This window comes from Vigna angularis, chromosome 3, assembly GCF_016808095.1.
Source record: "Vigna angularis cultivar LongXiaoDou No.4 chromosome 3, ASM1680809v1, whole genome shotgun sequence".
In the NCBI taxonomy this organism is placed as follows: domain Eukaryota; kingdom Viridiplantae; phylum Streptophyta; class Magnoliopsida; order Fabales; family Fabaceae; genus Vigna; species Vigna angularis.
The window spans coordinates 35,063,161-35,081,333 of NC_068972.1; the positions used below are offsets into that span (position 1 = coordinate 35,063,161).

Consider the following 18,173-nt stretch of genomic DNA (forward strand, 5'->3'; position numbering starts at 1 on the left):
TAGAATACAAATAGTTACAGCACAAAAACAATTATTGCTTAGAAAATAATTTAAATTATTCTAAAAAAGTAAACGCGTACACAACTTGAAGACTTGTGATTCCATATGTAAAATAATTCAAAATACCTCTACCACATGATATCCACAATGCCTAGCAGCTACATGTGCTAGTGTTGTTTTCCCAAGACCTGGTGGTCCACATAGCAGAAGGATCTGTAATCATTTTAAAAATCTAGTTACCAATGGGATTCAACACTCGGCATCTAATATGATTGATATCATAAAACATTAATATAAATAAAATGGTTCCATCTCATGTCATGTACAAACAACCAAAGAGCATACTGCAATTGCAAGACTACAAGGATAATAATACCACCTCCAGTCCTTTATATAGAAACAAAAGAGAGCACTTTTTTATACTTATTATAGGATACATGCACTTCAAGTGTATTAATTGCTAAATTCCATATACGGTAATTTATTGTAAAGTTTGTTAATAAGATAAACAACTTGTATTTCTTGGCCTATTAACAGCATAAGGCACACATTGGCAGAAAAATTATTATAGGAACAATGGTAATAATATATGTATGAGAACGGCAAACCATTATTCTTGTGCTTATATATGTAGAAAAATCATTATTAGAACAATGGCAAAACATAATTGTCTGTTTACTTTTGAAATAAAACTCAAATTTATGACATTGCTAATCAAAACTAACCAACTTTTATTGGTCTTGATAACTTACTTATTAGTCTCTTTTGCATAGAACTGAACATAGTATTATCAAGAACCAATTTTGTCAAAATTATCAATAAACAACTTCACTATCACTTTCTAAGACCATAGTTTTTTTTTTCCCTTAGGCCGTATAAAAAACACAAAAATGTTCCTTTAGGTCCCAAGAGTGCGTCTTTCTATGATATTTATCTCTCTCAAAGGAGACAAGTGCTTGTCTTCCCGTGGTCACATTTTTGTTTCCAAAGATTGTTTAAAATGAGCACAAGTTTCCTAATCCCACTTTATTTCCTTACTTGCAACCTCATCATCCTTTAGTAAATAGGTCTATACTCATTTCAATCTACAAAACTAGTAATGTTTGCACTTCACTTATACAAAATAATTTGATTTTATCTCTCGTCCATGTGGAATCTTTAACACTCACCACCTCATTCTATTTTTCTTCCTTATATACCTCAAACTTGCCCAGCTTCTCACCCTCTCAATTTGTCCCTTCTCCACTAACTTCATATGCTTCTCCTTGTGACCCCCACCATCCTCACTCATCATTACAAACCACGACCCAATCTACATCCTCAACTTTTCAAGATGTTTATGTTGATTCCTCTATGCTCATTCCATCCTCAACTATTGATATACACATCTTTCACAAAAAGTCAATCCTATTCAAATATGAACCAAGTTTGGCATAGTTTAAAGACATCTTCATCTCGATTACTTACTCGTGTTGAATCAATATCAATGAAACATGCCCTTGTTGATCCCACTTTGATATCAAGTTTGGAAATAAAGTTTGTTATTAGTTTAATGGATCTTTTTATCTTACTCGGTCCAAGTATGTTCAGGATATACTTTCAAAGACCAACATGTTAGCGGCAAGTCCAATTTTCTCACCAGTGGTAGAAGGTTGCAAGCTAACCAAAGATGGTTATGTTCTGATAGGAACTGAGATTTTTATTCAATCAAGAAAAAATCAACACAGGGAGTGTCCCTGTTGTTGCACACAATAACAATGGAAAACTGAGAATCTTATATATACCTTTTGTTCTGGGGGACCAATATTCCTTGACTTCGTACTCCATGCATCTTGAGTACTCTTTGAACTACCACTGTCATCCATACTTACAGAATTTACATACCTTCCCCCATTACTCCATTTGGATCCTCCATTCTTCCTAGGAAACTTTGAATTCAAAGGTTTCTGATTGTGGACAATAGAAGAATGGCGTTTCAAAGCAGACAAAACATCATCTGATGTGCTCCGAATTTCAGATCCAAACACAACAGAATCCCATTGCTTCAACCATAACAGTACCTGTCCTAGTCAACCAATCAAATTAGTCACGGCAACATAAGCCAAGCCTAGAAAACCAAAGAATGAAATCCTTAACTGCAGCAGTTCTAATAAATTATTTCCATAACTAAATGGTACTTTAGATACCTCACGATTTGTCTGTTCATCACTGAGAAGCTCGGTGAAGGATTTCGGAGCATATTTATCAACCCAAAGTTTCTCATTAACCATTTGTGCTTCAGGAACATCTGGAACACTTTGACCTTCAGAACTAGCTTCCAAGGCCTTCAGCATCACAAGAACAGGAATAAGCAATCACTAACATCAAAAAGCTACATTTGATTACCAAATTCAGATGCATTCCAAGTAACAAACAACACAACACAAAAACATTGAAATTTTCATTCAAGTTTCGCCCTTAGAAGCTCAGAAAGCACATTGTTAACCTTGAGTCCAAACCTTAGCAAAAGCCTCTTGCTCCAGCCTCTCAAGTATAACATTAATTGGTTCGGAACTAAGCTCTGCAACCAAATACAATTCATGCAAATAAGCTCAGTAATCAACAAGGCTCGTTATCAAAATTTAAGCCAAAACCTCACACCCAAATAATAGGATTCCTTAAGACATGTTTGGGTGACGGATTTTGCATTGGAAAAAAAGGGAATATATTTATTTATATTGAAAATCAAATCGAATATTTTGCGTTTATTTAATAGTTTTTTATAAGCAAGTCATATATCTTATCTAGAGGAACAAAATCTCCCCCGATTATATGCATCTATTTACTTTACAAAAATTAAATTAACTCCCTTAGTTAAAAAGTTACCCTTCCTTCTTTTTTCCAAAACCTTTCCTCCAAAAACGCCCAAAGGACTTGAAATTGTGATAAACACAGATAATATTAGTGCATATTCAGTTCAGGGTTTTTTTTCTTTCAGAAAAAACATTAATCTCATTTTTACCAGTTTCATCCCAACCACCAAACTATTAGCCTTTACCCTAAGCAGCTCTTCATGAAAATAAATTACTCATGTAGACTTAGAAATATTAAAATCCATGTACCTCAAACATTGAAAGAAAATAAAAACATCATACTAATCTCAAATCTTACAATTAAAAGTAATAAAAAATGTAGAGAGAGAGACAGTTCGCGAGACAAAAAAATTACCAGCAGAATATCCATTGCAATCGAGCGTCTTCACGCGCTCTTCTCCTTGAAACCGGGTAAGCTTCGCATAAACCCTGTCGCCGTTGGGCGCGGTGATCGGCATGCACTCGCCGTCAATCTCCGAGGCGAATCTCGACAACGTCTTCTCCTTCGCGAACGTTGTTTCCTTCGCCGCCGGCTCCTGCGGTGGAGGAGAGTAGCGAAGCCAGTCCTCGTCGGCGGCCTCCTCGGCGGAGGAAACCTCCTCGACGGTAACCCTAACTTTCGCTCTCTTGTCCTCTTCGGGAGGTGAACTCGAACGCGACCGCTTGTGACCGCTTGATTCGATATCCACCGAAGGAGCCTCGAGATCTGGTGGCGGTTGTGGAGAGTACGGTTCAGCCGGGGGTTCGAGGTCTGCGAAGTGATAATGATGATCTTCTCCTTCTTCTTGATTTTGCTCGGGTTCGTGAAAATTTGATTCCAGAAACTCCAGTTCATCAGGGAGCGGAATATCCATTTCCATATCATCTATGTCCATTCTTGGAGTTTGATTCGTTGTACAAAGAAGCGAGAGAGAGAATGAGGTTTCAACTTGTGTGAGGAGAAAGGGTTTGTGTATAGGTTAACTGAAGAAGGTTTTGGCGGGAATGAGGCAAAAAGGTGCCATATCTGTGCTGTGTTGTGACGTGAGTTATGTTATACAAGTGTACTACAAAAAACAAAGCATGTCAAGGCTGATCAACCGTTGATTAAGTAGAATAAGGTACCACATATTGACCGCAATTGTTTCATGTGGAAAAGAAATATAATTAGCAACGTTTGATTTGAAAAAATACATTTTGATATACTATTATTTTCTTGAAATAGTTCTTTTTTCTATTATCCAGAATTTAGAAAAAGTATTCATTTTGGTCTTTTTTTTAGAAAACTAAAATATTTAATTAAGTGTTTTTTTTAAATGTATTTTTTGGCTGTTTATTTATAATTTATCGTGAAAGGATTTATTTAAATAGTTTCATGCAATAAAGAATATATTTATATATTTTTCTCAATTAAAAATTCATGAGTAAAAAGTTTCCAGTAAAGAAAGAATAGTGATCTTTTGTGTTGATTCGTTATAAATATAATTTTACAGCTTAATTATATTGCCATATCATAAATAATTATTGTAATCTAAGTATTGTATCATAAATAATTATTGTAATCTAAGTATTGTATCATAAATAATTATTATAATCTAAGTATTATGAAGTCTTTTGATTGAGTCGGGTTACACTAATACATAATGATGGGTTAAAAAGCTATTTCTTTATTTATAACCATAGTTTTGAAATCTTTTCTTTCAAAATAAATTGGTAGATCTTAGTTTTTATAACTAATTCTTTCATTAATAACTATAATTTGGAGAGTAACTTACGGAACATTGAGTGTGAAATGATTTATTGAATGTTATCTTATTCTTAGGAGATAAGATGTTTGAGTTTATTTTGGAGAAAATTAAGTTTACTTCTTTTTTCTACTATCCACTCCCAAAAGTATTTTCATATTTCTTTTTATTATCTTATTACTTACTCCACCTTTATATTGATATATTATTGTCTTATTTGATTTTATGTTCCTATATTTTACTCAAATGAAAGCTTTCACACTTAATTCTATGGATTAAATATGTTTAGCGGTGAGCATAATTGAGTTTCTTTATCTATCTTGAATTCTCTTAACATAAAAATACAATGAATTCTTAAACTATTTCAAATTATTTCATAAGTTTAAACTCATTTGTTATGTATTTTAGTAGTTAGGAGTAATTTTATGTGTTTGTTGACACTCTAAATAATTACTTAATATTTTAAATATTTAATTGATACTTGTGATTAGGGATGACAAAAAAATCTGCGAGCACGAGTATCCACGGGTAAAATTCACGTCGGGTAGTTATTGTCTGCAGATATTTACTACCCGCGGATAACGGGTAGCGAGTATTTTCATACCCGCTTCTAAATGGGTAGGATACGGATAATATACTACCCGACCCACGAGTACTTGTTACCTGCAAAAAATAATAAAAAAAATAGTTAATATATTTTTTAATTAAATTTAATCAAAAATAAAATTATATTATATTTTATTAGATTAAATTTAATTAAAATTAAATTTTAATTTATATATAATTTAATTTATATATATATATATATATATATATATATATATTGTAATTTTATTTTAAAAATTTATAAAATGTTTTTTTTATCCGCGGGTACGCGAGTATCCGCGAGTTTTAAAATACCCGCGGATATTTTCTAAACGGATACCCGAGTGGGTTGCGGGTAGGCAATCCGTGCCCGACCCACCAGTTGTCATCCCAACTTGTAATATTCATTCTTTAAAATTGTGTTTGGATGAAGTAATTTAAGAATAGATTTATTTATTTGGGAAATTTAAAATATTTCAAAAAGTAAAATAATTTGTTTGGATGAAACATTAAAAGAATTTTAAAATTAAAGAATTTTAAGGATGTATTAAATAACTAAAATAATATAATTTAAAATTTACTAAAAAGAAGAAGAAAATTGAAATTTTACAAGTTATGGAATTTTTCATTGGTCAGAATGAAGAAAGTTTATAAATCCAAAAAGTGAATTCATATCAAGTTTCGGCTTGATCAAATCATCTTGACATTTAGTTTGAGTCGACTCAGCTCAACTATGAGTTTCAACAAACTTACTTTACCTTCGGTCAAAACCAAATATGAAGTGGACTAGGTTTGGATCAATGGTCAAGTTGAATGGATCGGGGCCAAAATTCAACCCAATTCATCAAGCTAAAGGATGAGTTATGTCAGTTCTTGTAAATTAGACAAAAACCAAAGCTCGAGTCGATTCAATCGGGACCAAAGATCAAGTTGAGTTAGACTGGGCCAAAGGTCGGGCTAAGTTAACTTGAGTAGTCGAGTCGAGTTAGTTTGGGGTAAGGTCAAGTGGAGCTCAAGCCAAAGGACGAGTGGAATGGTACGACCCAGAATTGAACTAGATTAAAGGTCGAATCAAGTAAGCTTGGACCGAAGGTCGAGTCGAATCAACATGGGTCAAATGTAAGCCGAGACAGTCAGGGTCAAAGTTCGAGCCAAGTTGGTCCAAGGTGAATATCCACTCAGTCAGTTAAGGTCGAAGGTCGAGCAAAGTCGATCAAGGATGGAGAGGAGTGGAGTGGCCCAAGCCAAATGTTAACCAGAGTAACCCCAGGTTGAAAGTCAAGTAAATTCGGTTTAGGACAAAGGTCGAGTGAAGCCAGTTTAAGCTTAAGGTTAAGCCAAGTTAGCCTAGGTCAAAGGTCGAGTCGATTTAGTCTGAGTTGAAAGTCGAGCCAAGTTGGTCCAGGCTGAAGGTCAAGTAAAGACAACTTGGACCAAAGGTTAAGCCGAATTAGTCGGGGTTGAAGATCAAGCCAAAGGTCCACCCGAGCTAGTTGAGGCTGAAGGTTAAGTGAAGTAAGCTCAGGGTGAAGGATTAATGGAGTGGCTTAGGCCAAATGTCAAGGGACAAGGCTTGGGTCGAAGGTCGAGCCAAGATAATTTTAAGTCAATAATCGAGCCGATTAAATCAAGTCAAAGGTCAATCCAAGTCGAGCAACAGTGATGGTTGAGCCAAGTCAAGCTTAGCCGAAGGTATAGTTGAGAAAGAACAGGTCGAATGACGAGCCAAGTTAGCCCGAGAAGAGTTAAGCTAAATCAACATAGGGGGAAGGTCGAGCTAAGTTGGTTTGGGTTCAAGGTTGAGTTATGTCAGTTCGTCCCAAAGGTTGAGCCTTGACAACCCATCCCAAAGATCGAGTTGAGTCAACCTTCTTGGAACAATCAGTACCGATTTTGCGCAGCGGAAATAACAAAACAAAGTATGATACGAATTGTTTAAAAGTGAAGAGCTTGTTCTGTCAATTTAAAAAATGGTTCCTTTAATTTTCTTATAAACGTTTTAATTAATAGTTGATGTGCAAAAAATATAAATAATGTAGGGAGTAGAAAAATCACACATAAGATTTGTATCTTGTTCGAATCAAAAGATCTACGTCTAGTCGTTAATCACTATAAATAGCGATTAACCTTTTCACTAAAATATTGTTTCACAATTCCAATATGATGAATAGAAATTAAGTACAGCAAAGAAAAACCTTCATTCGACAAACGAACAAGAAGAAACCACTCAGTAAACATGAAGAGATCCACTACGACCTTTAACACACAAAGCGCGAGCTTCTCCTATTCACAAGACTTGACAATGAGCACATTATCTCTTTGAGAGCTTCCTCAAACAAACTGTATTCTCAAAATGGCATAAATAATGTTGAAAGGTTTGAAAGAGAGTGTATATAGCCTGCTCGACTGAAATTGAAACGACATATTACAACTGTCAGTGATAATCGATTATTGTAACTGATAATCGATTATCAGCAAGATTTGGAATAGTTTGAATATTGACATTTCAAATCAGTCGGCTTCAGTTCTTCAACTCCTTCTACCATTCAACTTGAGCCCTGATTGCCTTCTGTTGTTCGGCTCTATTCCTCACTGCCTTTGATCATTCGGCTTGAGTCCTTATTGCCTTTTGTCGTTCGGCTTGTCTCCTTAAAGTTTTTCAGCATTCGATGCTAACTGCTCAGTCTCGATCATGCTCTCCACTGCTCGGTCTCGTTCATGCTCTCCACCTCTCGGCTCAATACTTGTAAACTTTCCAACCTTAACATTTTCCTCTATAGTGTTAGTTGGACTCAACATCGTCCAGCTTGTGTTTGACACCGTTCGGTCTTCCACTGTTATGCGCCATTCAGTCTTTTAGCAGTGTTCCGCCTTCAACTGTGTTTAACACCGTTCGGTCCTCAACTTGTGTTCGGCCAATGTTCGTCATCCATTCTGTATTCAGCCTTGAACTACGATATGGTGTTCGGCCTTTATTGTTAGTGATAGTTTGGTCTTCAACTAAGTTTAGCCAATGTTCAACTCTGTTCGGTCTTGTGAATGTATGTTTGGTCTTGAACTGTGTTTGGCCATGAACAGTGTTCTGCCTTCAGCTGTGTTTGGCCTTCATATGTCATTCGGTCGTTGACTGATAGTGCCTTCAATTGTTATATGTCGTTCGGTTTGTATCTGCGCTCTTGTTCTTTTCCTCGCGGATCAACATATTAATATGCTTTTAAACTCAATACGATTTTCATATTCTTCACTTTGTAACATCATCAAAATCTTTATTCTTAATACATCAATGCTCCACATTGGTAAAAATCTCCCCCTTTTGATGATGATAAAAAATCCCTTGTTTAAAAGCATCTTTGTGTATCTGCATAGAATACAAACTCACAAACCAAGACATGTTAGAAGTAATTGCACTACTTGAAAACACTTTCCCCCCCTTTTTTATCATAAGCAAAAAAGAAGTTAAAAGAACTCCCCCTCAACCAATCAATTTATGCAAGAAATGATAACAAGAGGAAAAAATTAATGTACCATATGGATCGTCCGGTTTAATTAAAAGAAGGAAAACCCAATTATTGTGTACTTCTTAAACCCGTTCGGTAGCTGACGTACTTCTCCCTGTGTACCATATGAACCGTCCGGTCCGTATCACAACTATAACCGAACAACAGAGCATGCGTCGTTCGGTAAATACACCAGGCAACCGACGTAATTAAAAAAACGAGCTAGGATAATCGATTACAGCCTCTTAATAATCGATTAAATACGCTAGACTTACGAAAAACTCAAAACTATTATGAATTTTACTTCTAAGACATATTTATTACTCCCAATTCTCTTATTAGGTCATAAAAATAAAGACAGCCTCTCAAGTGGCTTTCACCCTCAACAAAAGAACGATGCAATTCAAATATTATAAAATTTGAAAATTTATAAAATGAGAGGCAAATACATGATGACATACCAGAGTATAGATAAATAACAAGGTATCTAACAACCTTATATATCTCCCCCTTAAATGGGTATCAAGTATCACAAGATCATGACATAAGATGTTAAACAAAAATTTCTCCCCCTAAATGTGATATTTTCCTTAAACTCAAAAACAAATTCTGAAAAATATTTTAAGATATGTTCAGTCCAATGCAATGCAGAAATGCTTACAAGCCGGTTCAGATTAGTATTTGCAATTCCAAACCAGTTTCAATAATTCTTAGCAAATCAAATTCAGCTTTTATCAAACTTAATTAATTCATGAAATCAATAGTCATTTTTCAAGCGGTTAAGATATTAATGATTCAGCAACTAATTTATAAACTAAAATAAATGCAACAACACAGTTTAAAAAACACTTAGCTCAATCACGTGGCGCTCAAACCAAGGCTTTGGATACCACTTGATGGAGTCACTCCCTGGCTTGGAGCATCAATTCCAAAAACAACATACCATAGAGCTCTTTTCTCCTTTTTGTAAACTTATCCTGCAAAATTAAGCAAGAAAGTTTTTGGTCCCCATTTAGTACATCATCAACCGTTCTTTTATGAAAGGGACCATTTAGTACAGCTTCCTAGATGCCTCTGTCAACAGACCCCATAAAAATTTCCATTCTGACTTTCCAGAAGGCATATTAATCACTAGTAAAAAGGGGTGGTTTATTGATGGAAGCACCTTCGACATATACTTGATTTTGATGACCGAACATTTTTCGAAAAGTTTTGAAAGAATATCAAAGCAAGCTCTTATACCAATTGTTGTTGGAACAATCAATATCGATTTTGCGAAACGGAAATAATAAAACAAAATACGATACGGATTGTTAAAAGCAAAGAGTTTGTTCGGTCAATTTAAAAATGGTTCCTTTAATTTTCTTATAAACGTTTTGATAAACAGTTGATGTGCAGAAAATGTAAATAATGTAGGGAGTAGAAAAATCACACAGAAGATTATTATCGTGGTTCGAATTAAAAGATTTTACGTCCAGTCGTTAATCAGTATAAATAATGATTAACCTTTTCACTAAAATATTGTTTCACAATTACAATATGATGAATAGAAATTAAGTACAACAAAGAAAAACCTTGCTTCGACATTCCTCACTGCCTTTGATCATTCGGCTTGAGTCCTTATTGCCTTCTGTCATTCGGCTTGTCTCCTTACAGTTTTTCAGCGTTCGGTGCTAACTGCTCGGTCTCGGTCTAGGTCATGCTCTTCACTACTCGGTCATGCTCTTCACTGCTCGGTCTCGGTCATGCTCTCCACTATTCGGTCTCGGTTATGCTCTCCACTACTCGGTCTCGGTCATGATCTCCACCTCTCGGCTCAATACTTGTAAACTTTCCAACCTTAATATTTTCTTCTATAGTGTTAGTTGGACTCAACACCGTTCGGCTTGTGTTTGACACTGTTCGGTCTTCATAACATGTTATTTTAGCATGTAATACTATTCAGAACTTTCAAAGAAGAAAAAAAGTAATGACCTTGTAATTGAATAGTTGCAGAACTATTGAAAGAAATAAGAATTTAGGATAAGAAAGTTTAATTAAAAATGATGATAGGGGAAATTAATTGAGAATAACGGGAATAAGATTTTGTATTCATACCTTCTGCTTCTGTGACCAAATTGGTCCTCTCACTTGACTGAATCAACCCTTATTCAATCTGCACAATCTCCTTCTCTATTATCACAAACATATCTAGAACTTCTGGAGTGCTTATAAATCTAACAAACCTATTGAAAATGAACCAAAACAGACAAAAAACATCGGTCTTATAAAATCATTCCACGTGATTATAATCTGCACACAAGTAATTAAAGAAGGCTAAACATTCTAATCCAATTTATCTTGGTCTGATCTAAAATTCACAGTTTTCTGCATTCAGAACATTTTAAACCAATTTATTAAACTCCCAAATGTTTGAAAACCAAAAGGAAGAGTAGAAGTATACAACCGAAATAAGTATACAACCGAAATAAGTGTAAAACCAATTTATCTCACCTGATATTGTTCTCTCTAGGATCAGAATGTCATTCATACAGAAACATATATATATATATATATATGAAACATAGATCATTCAAATTTTATTGATTCACGTGACAAGGTCATGAAAAAATTAAACATGCGCCAGTGGGAAACATGGATCAGTAGATTTTATTGATTTTATTTCAGTGTTTCGTTGGTGTTTCATACAGTATCAGTTTGATTTGCATTGCAGGTACTAAGTTCTAACAGCCAAGACAAACAAGTTACTGAAATTTAACAAAAGAAAGAAACTGACTGCACCATAATGATATAGTCGGTGCCTTGATCTTTGGGTGTAATATATCTTTTTGAAATTGGGAAATCTAACAGATTTTAGCAAACTTCTCCTAATCTGTTATATATTTGTATGTATCCTACATTTTTCGTCTGTTTATGAGAAAATCTAAGACTTGTCTTTATTGCTATCACACTCTTACTCACAATAAAAAAACGCCCAGCTAGAAAGAGTTGAATAGTTGTGGGTTGTCATTATCTTCTAGACATCACTAGTAATTAATGGTGTCACTTTTTAGTATGTCTCTCAGACTTCCTACCCTTCAAATGTTTCAGTTTATCATTTATCTTTCATAGATTAAAGACATGCTTTAATGCTTGATCCTCTCTCAGTGCTACTTACTCGGATGGCAGAGAAGTTTATTCAAATAGTCTTGCAAACTTTCAATCACGTTTAACTCCAAATTTAAAATAAAATTTTTAACTGGACAAGCAATGTTCACAACATACATTTTACAGATACTTCAGAATTATAGTTAGTAATCATTCAATCCAACTCACTATCAAAATTAGCAATCACATACCGTTCGAATATATTATGCATCTTCATACTAACATATTACAACTTCAACATTTAAAAGTTATGCTAAAAATATATATACTTACCTTCAATGGAGGGTCTAATTCAAAAGGGGTTTTGATTGGTGGAGATTGTTCTGAGAAGTTGGGGTTTTTTAGAGTGATTGCTTGATTGTAGAAGGCAACGATTGGTCATGCTTGTTCAAGATGTTGGGATCGCGGGGGAGTGTTCTCTGCATTTGAATTTGGGATTTTAGAGATTGAAGTAGGTTTGTGCTTGTAAGAGAATGATCGGGGAAGAAAGTTTCTAAGAGATGTGAAGGAAATGATGCTAGAAGAAGGAGTTGTGAGAGTGCAACAAATCTCTTGTGGGGTCAAGACCCATGTAATCGAATACCAGAGGAAAAATGATCATTTGTACAGAAACTTCAACTGTACTCCCCAGCTAGATGAACAACCTCCCCAACTCTGTTTTTCTAACCTTTGCTACTTGTTTTCTTCTTAACTTTCTCTACCGAACTCCAAATGACTTGATTCTTGTTTTGTTGGAATCTAGACTCAAAGATCTTTCAAATAGGTGTCAAGTGCATCAAAACAATTTACCCCACTCAATTGTGGACAAAATAGTTCATATAGGTGTTTAAACCAAGGTAGGTGAAGTTCATATAAGTGTTTGGCTTGTGCTAGTAGAATCACATCACACCTTAATTATACTCCTATTTTACCTTGAATTATGGAAAATTTATACAGAAATAAAATAAATTAGAATAATATAAGAAACATGAGACAATAACGTGAAAGTAAACTCATTTAGGAAGCTTAGAAAAGAGTTATTTTTGGGAAATTAACTGCATGTACTAAAGTGATCTAAAAATTATGACTTAGTAATAATTTGAAAGATATTTGAGTCTACATTCCAACAAAACAAGAATCAACTCATTTGGAGTTCGGTGGAGAAAGTTATGAGCAAAACAACGAGCAAAGGTCAAAGGTGGCAGAAATATATAAAACGTTAACTTTAAGGAATTAACTGCTCCTACTCAGGTGTCCAAAAATTATAAATTAGTACAAAAAGAGTTTTGAGTCTACTTTCTAATAAAAAAATAATCACATCATTTGGAGGTATGTGGAAAAAGTTATGATTAAAACAATCAGTAAAGGTCAAAGTTGACAGCATGGGTTATCTTATATGTATATCTTTCCCTCTTGTTGACAGATCTATTTTTTTTATTGAAAATGCCTTTTAAAATTTGTGCATTGTAACAACATTAGATGACATATTTCTTAATTAATAAAATGAAAATTTTTCCAATGAGACTCCGAGAAGGAATGTCACAACAATGGTCATGCACCTCACCTCAGTTGGAGAAAACCACCTAAATAGACATTTTTTTAAGGAAATCAGTGACCTCACCTCATTATTGGTGCAGGGAGCACACCCAATAACATTAAACTCACTCACCCATCTCAAAAAATGAAAAATTCAACAAAAATAGAGCATGGGGAGTAGTGTCCATCTAGCTGGGGAGTACAGTTGAAGTTTCTGTACAAATTACCCTTTTTCCTCTGGTAATCGATTACAAGACCCCTGTAATCGATTACCAGAGGAAAAAGGGTAATTTGTATAGAAACTTCAACTGTACTCCCCAACTACATGAACATTACTCCCCAAAGTCATTTTTGTGTTCCTATAAGTGATTTTTTCTATTTTTTTGCATGGATGACTTGCGTTGCTCATCATTGTTGGTATCAAGTGCATCAAAACACAGTTTGGCCCACTCAATTGTGGATGAAACACATGTTGGTTATCATTGATGGTGTCAAGTGTATCAAAACACAGTTTCCCTCCACTCAATTGTGGAGGTAAAAACTCTTATAGGTGTTTGAACCAAGGTAGTTCAAGTTCATGACGATTTTTGCACAACTCGTAGAGCACGAACTTATTAACTTCCGCAATCAATTTGATTGACAACCACCTTCTTAGATTACATTACATTGTATACTATTATGTACCTTTTCATTTCAAAACTTGTTGTTTCTTGAAATGTCATTACGTTTATTTATTAATGTATGTGCTTTTTAATATTGTTATAATTTTTCATTACTCAATACCCTTCATTATTTCTTTTATATTTGTTTAATATTGAAGTATTCCAACTTGAAGTGTTCCATTAATGTTCCATCCACAAAACTTTCAAAAGACAGCGAATCCAAAATATTCACGGGGAGTGCTTAAGCCACGTTTGGGTAGCACTCTTCAACTTTCGGTACAAAAGGGGATTTTTCTACTGGTAAGCGATTACCAGCTCCCTGTAATCGATTACAACAACATCAGTCCTGTGTCAATGGTGCAGGAACTCACCTCTCAACCTAGAAACACTTTAATTTGGTCTTCCATCCACATGAGACTGACCTAACTTGAAATTTCTTGTTGTGAACACCATCAACCATGGCCAACAGGGATAATCAATCCACACAACATTGAAAACACACTCGTAAGGACCCTTGGAGAGTGCTTAAGCCATGTCTGGGTAGCACTCTTCATCTTTCGGTACAAAAGGGGATTTTTCTAAAAACATCCAAATTGCGTCTTCGAAATAATGGACTTGTGCTCCTCACTCAAAATTCCATTCAAAGTAGCAATACACTTTGTTTTCAATGATGACGAACAAACAACTACAAAAAAAAAATATTTGTTAGTACAAATAACCAACAAAAGTCACAACCCAAAAGCAAAAACCAGCAAAATGTCCAACAAAGGCCAAAAGCAAAAACCCAACCCCAAAATACGAATACGGAAAGGGAAAAGTTCATACCTTGTTAGAAGAGCCAATGTCAGCGGACGAACCCATTGCACAAAAAAAGCTCAGAACTTTGACAAAATCGACACCGAACAAGACACTTTCAACATACCAACCACAGAGATCGCTGAACGTATATCGTTGAAATCACGAACTCGAGAGAGAAAGAGAGACTTCGAGGCCACCGACGACGAAACTTCCTCAACGTCCAGAGAAATTGCTCAACTTCACCAAATGGAGGGAGAGAATATCAAATGAAAAAACTGAAAACCTAAAATGGAGAGAGGAGAGAGTGTTTTGGAACAAGGAGAGAGTGCTGAAAGGAAGGAGGGTGGTTTCGGAATAAGCAAATGTCCAACCCTGACCCCTTTTCCAAATCAGTCTTTTTTTTAAAAATAATTTCAAAATAGACCAATACAACGCTGACACGTGACGTTGTCAAAACGTTGTTAAAATTGCGTTGTCAACATATCGTGATCCAAAAGTTTAAATACTTCATGTTGATCTTTAACCCAAACCTATTATGCCAATTAAACTTTAATTTTGATTAGAGAACACGAAATGCACTAAGGATTTCTATCTACGTTTTGTCTTTGACATTATAACTTTATCTGTTAATATTGGGTTTTCGGTAAATTTCTTTTTTAAGTATCTGGTTGAGTTAAATTTTTAAGTATCTGACCTATCCCATCTTTGTTAGCAGCAGCACTAAGTAGAGCTCAACTATTCTTTGCTTCCGCCATCGTTCTTCGCCCTTTCACCGAATAAAATCACGATTTCTTTCCATTCCTTTGATTTAATCGGTGAATCCCTCTTTTCCTCCGATTAGATCTCTTCTTACCTCTAACCCTAAAATCTACACCGATCAAACCTTCGAAGCCTAGGGTTCTTGAGTAGATTTGTTTTCTTCCGTTCGTTTCTTCAGCTCGATCAAGTCCAGATTTCATGTTTCTCGCTGATGTGCCTCGAGCCGCCGTGTATCAGAAGCTCCACGGAATTTTGCATTTTCCTCCAAAAATGGCTTCTCAAAATCCAGCGGAAGAAGAAAACTCAAAGCAAAATTGGTCCCTCCAAGACTTCGAGATCGGTAAACCTCTCGGCAGGGGCAAATTTGGTAGAGTTTATGTTGCCAGAGAAGTCAAGGTTCTTAATTCTCGCTTCATTCCTATTTTCTTTAACATATATTCTCTGATTCATTCAAGTAATTGAAATATTAGAATGTTCACTTAAGCAATGATCTTTAGAAGTGTAGATTTTGTCCTCTGAGTAGCCAATAGAGTTAATTTTTTGTATTTAATATAATTTGAGTTTGTTTTCAGAGTAATTTTGTTGTGGCGTTGAAGATTATATTTAAGGAACAAATTGATAAGTATAAAATTCATCACCAACTAAGGAGAGAGATGGAGATACAGACCAGTCTTCGGCACCCTAATATCCTGCGTCTTTATGGTTGGTTTCATGACACTGACCGTATTTTCTTGATTCTAGAGTATGCTCATAAAGGTGAGGTCTACAAAGAGATGAGAAAGAAGGGTCACTTTACAGAGAAACAAGCTGCTACGGTAATCTATTTTCTCAAGTGTGTGCAATGTTTTGAAGATCTTTCATAATTCATGAGGGATTTTCTTTTTCCTTCCAGCTTACCAAAATTGATTTGTGTACTTTGGTTTTTGAAGAAATTATGAGTTTTCTGAAAGTTAAGTTTATGATTCATTTTTGTATCGGAGAGAAATTCAATTTTTACCATCTTATTCTCTTACCCTGTGAGTGTTTGTAGAGAAGTTTATCCAAATAGAACCTAGCTCTATCATTACTTTCCTCTGGCTTGATTTGGAGGAAGCTTTCATCTTTCTACTTGCAAGGAAGATAAATGTTTTTAATTGGTTCTTGCCATTTTTCAATTATTGGGTTTTAATTCTTGAGAAAAGATGAGTATGAGAAGAAAGCAGCTGTAGTTTTTCTAATTTTAGAAATTTGATTTTTGTTTCTGAAGAGGTTGAACAGAATGCAAAGTCGGAGTAATCTTTGAAAAGTTTTTAAAAATAAAATTATGAGTTGTTTATGATGACTGCAGCAGATGTCCTAGTTGTAGTGGCCTGCAGTGTGAAATGTTAATTTAGAGCAATGATACACATACACCTCCATATTATCAATACCTATTCTATACTTATTTTTTCTTTCTATCTCTCTCTTCTTATAACCTATAACCTATCATTTTTACTCTCTCTAGGTGTATATTAAGTGTTGATGCACCTTTTTAATATTCATGAATAATTTTTCATTGATTTATAGAGATGTTAATTGTGTAAACTTCGTCAAAAGTCCATGGAGTCGTTTTCTTGTGTATTTTTTTTCTACGTGATTTAAATTAAAAGATATGTATACAAATTATGGATATTTTTGTATTTTTTGAATTAAAACAAGAAAAAAACAATATTTTAGGGATTTTTGCGAGCAAATGATAATTTTTTCGGAAGTACTGAAAAATCGTGCAAGAGAATTCCTTTTGTTTATAAAATAAATAAATGGACACTATGTTATATTATATTTTGGACAAGGCTGTGTTATGCATCAGGATCTAACAAAAGATAAGAAGAAATTTCAAATTTTCATGTGTCTTTCTTCTTACACAAATAGATCTTATAAAGATCTTGAATTGTTTTTGTGAGTCAATTCCTAACTGACATTTGTCTCTAATTCTAACGAAAATATTCCCAAGTATTAGATAATGACATTGACATCTAATATCTAGATGCAATTTTTGAACTTTGATATTTTCGTAGTGGGCCTTTATTAAGATATTTTAGGAAGTTTCAGATTTGATTTCTATTGTTTTTAATTTTGTCTACTGGGTGTATTATGTTTTTATTTCTAGCATATCACTCCCACAATCTTAGGAGGTGAAGGGAAGCATGGTTGTGTAAGAGTTCGGTTGTACCGTGTAGGGTTATGAGGGAGCCATTGTGAGTAAAGAAAGTTGGGTCTGGAAAAGTTGGCCTATAAAAGGTTTAGAGAATGTAACCAATCCATACTGAGAATCATGTCACCTCCTTCCAAAGGAATGAGGTAGAAGTGAATAGTTAATGTCTGTGTTTGGATAAAAACCATGACATTGGGACAAAGGAAAAAACATTGGATTCTTTCCCATTGCCAACCATAACGGAGAAACATTGAATAGAGATAGTACAAAGGTGAAGGTGATGGGCTACATGTGTTTGTAAAATGTTATAGGAACTGCTAGTATCAATTAAGATTTTAATCGGGAAGTTGTCGATATGGCCTTGAAACTTAAGGTGTGAGCTGAGGGACTATCGGATAAAGCTTGGAAAGAGAGATAGACATTAGTGGGGTCATCTACGAGTAAGCGGCAATGGTGTATTC

The 18,173-nt window shown here is 34.7% G+C and overlaps 2 protein-coding genes across 8 annotated transcripts in view; one reads left to right on the forward strand and one right to left on the reverse strand.

Annotated features, from left to right (window-relative positions):
- LOC108326633 (uncharacterized) overlaps positions 1-3,895 on the reverse strand; it is a 29,981-nt gene extending 26,086 nt beyond the window's left edge. The window contains exons 1-5 of one of the 3 annotated variants that reach the window (XM_017560237.2): positions 3,208-3,892; positions 2,499-2,560; positions 2,187-2,324; positions 1,785-2,060; positions 127-213 (exon numbers count right to left, since the gene is read on the reverse strand). In XM_017560237.2, coding sequence (XP_017415726.1) covers positions 127-213; positions 1,785-2,060; positions 2,187-2,324; positions 2,499-2,560; positions 3,208-3,727 — 1,083 coding nt within the window. In that variant the 5' untranslated portion in view covers positions 3,728-3,892. Of the gene's footprint in view, positions 1-126; positions 214-1,784; positions 2,061-2,186; positions 2,325-2,485; positions 2,561-3,207 lie in introns of all 3 variants that reach the window. The other 2 variants (XM_052875314.1, XM_052875313.1) reach the window with 2 other exon arrangements.
- Positions 3,896-15,444: 11,549 nt separating this feature from the next.
- Positions 15,445-18,173, forward strand: part of LOC108324864 (serine/threonine-protein kinase Aurora-3) — a 34,401-nt gene continuing 31,672 nt past the window's right edge. The window contains exons 1-2 of one of the 5 annotated variants that reach the window (XM_052874403.1): positions 15,445-15,935; positions 16,112-16,354. In XM_052874403.1, coding sequence (XP_052730363.1) covers positions 15,738-15,935; positions 16,112-16,354 — 441 coding nt within the window. In that variant the 5' untranslated portion in view covers positions 15,445-15,737. The remainder of the gene's footprint in view (positions 15,936-16,111; positions 16,355-18,173) is intronic. The other 4 variants (XR_008247634.1, XM_052874402.1, XM_017557795.2 and 1 more) reach the window with 4 other exon arrangements.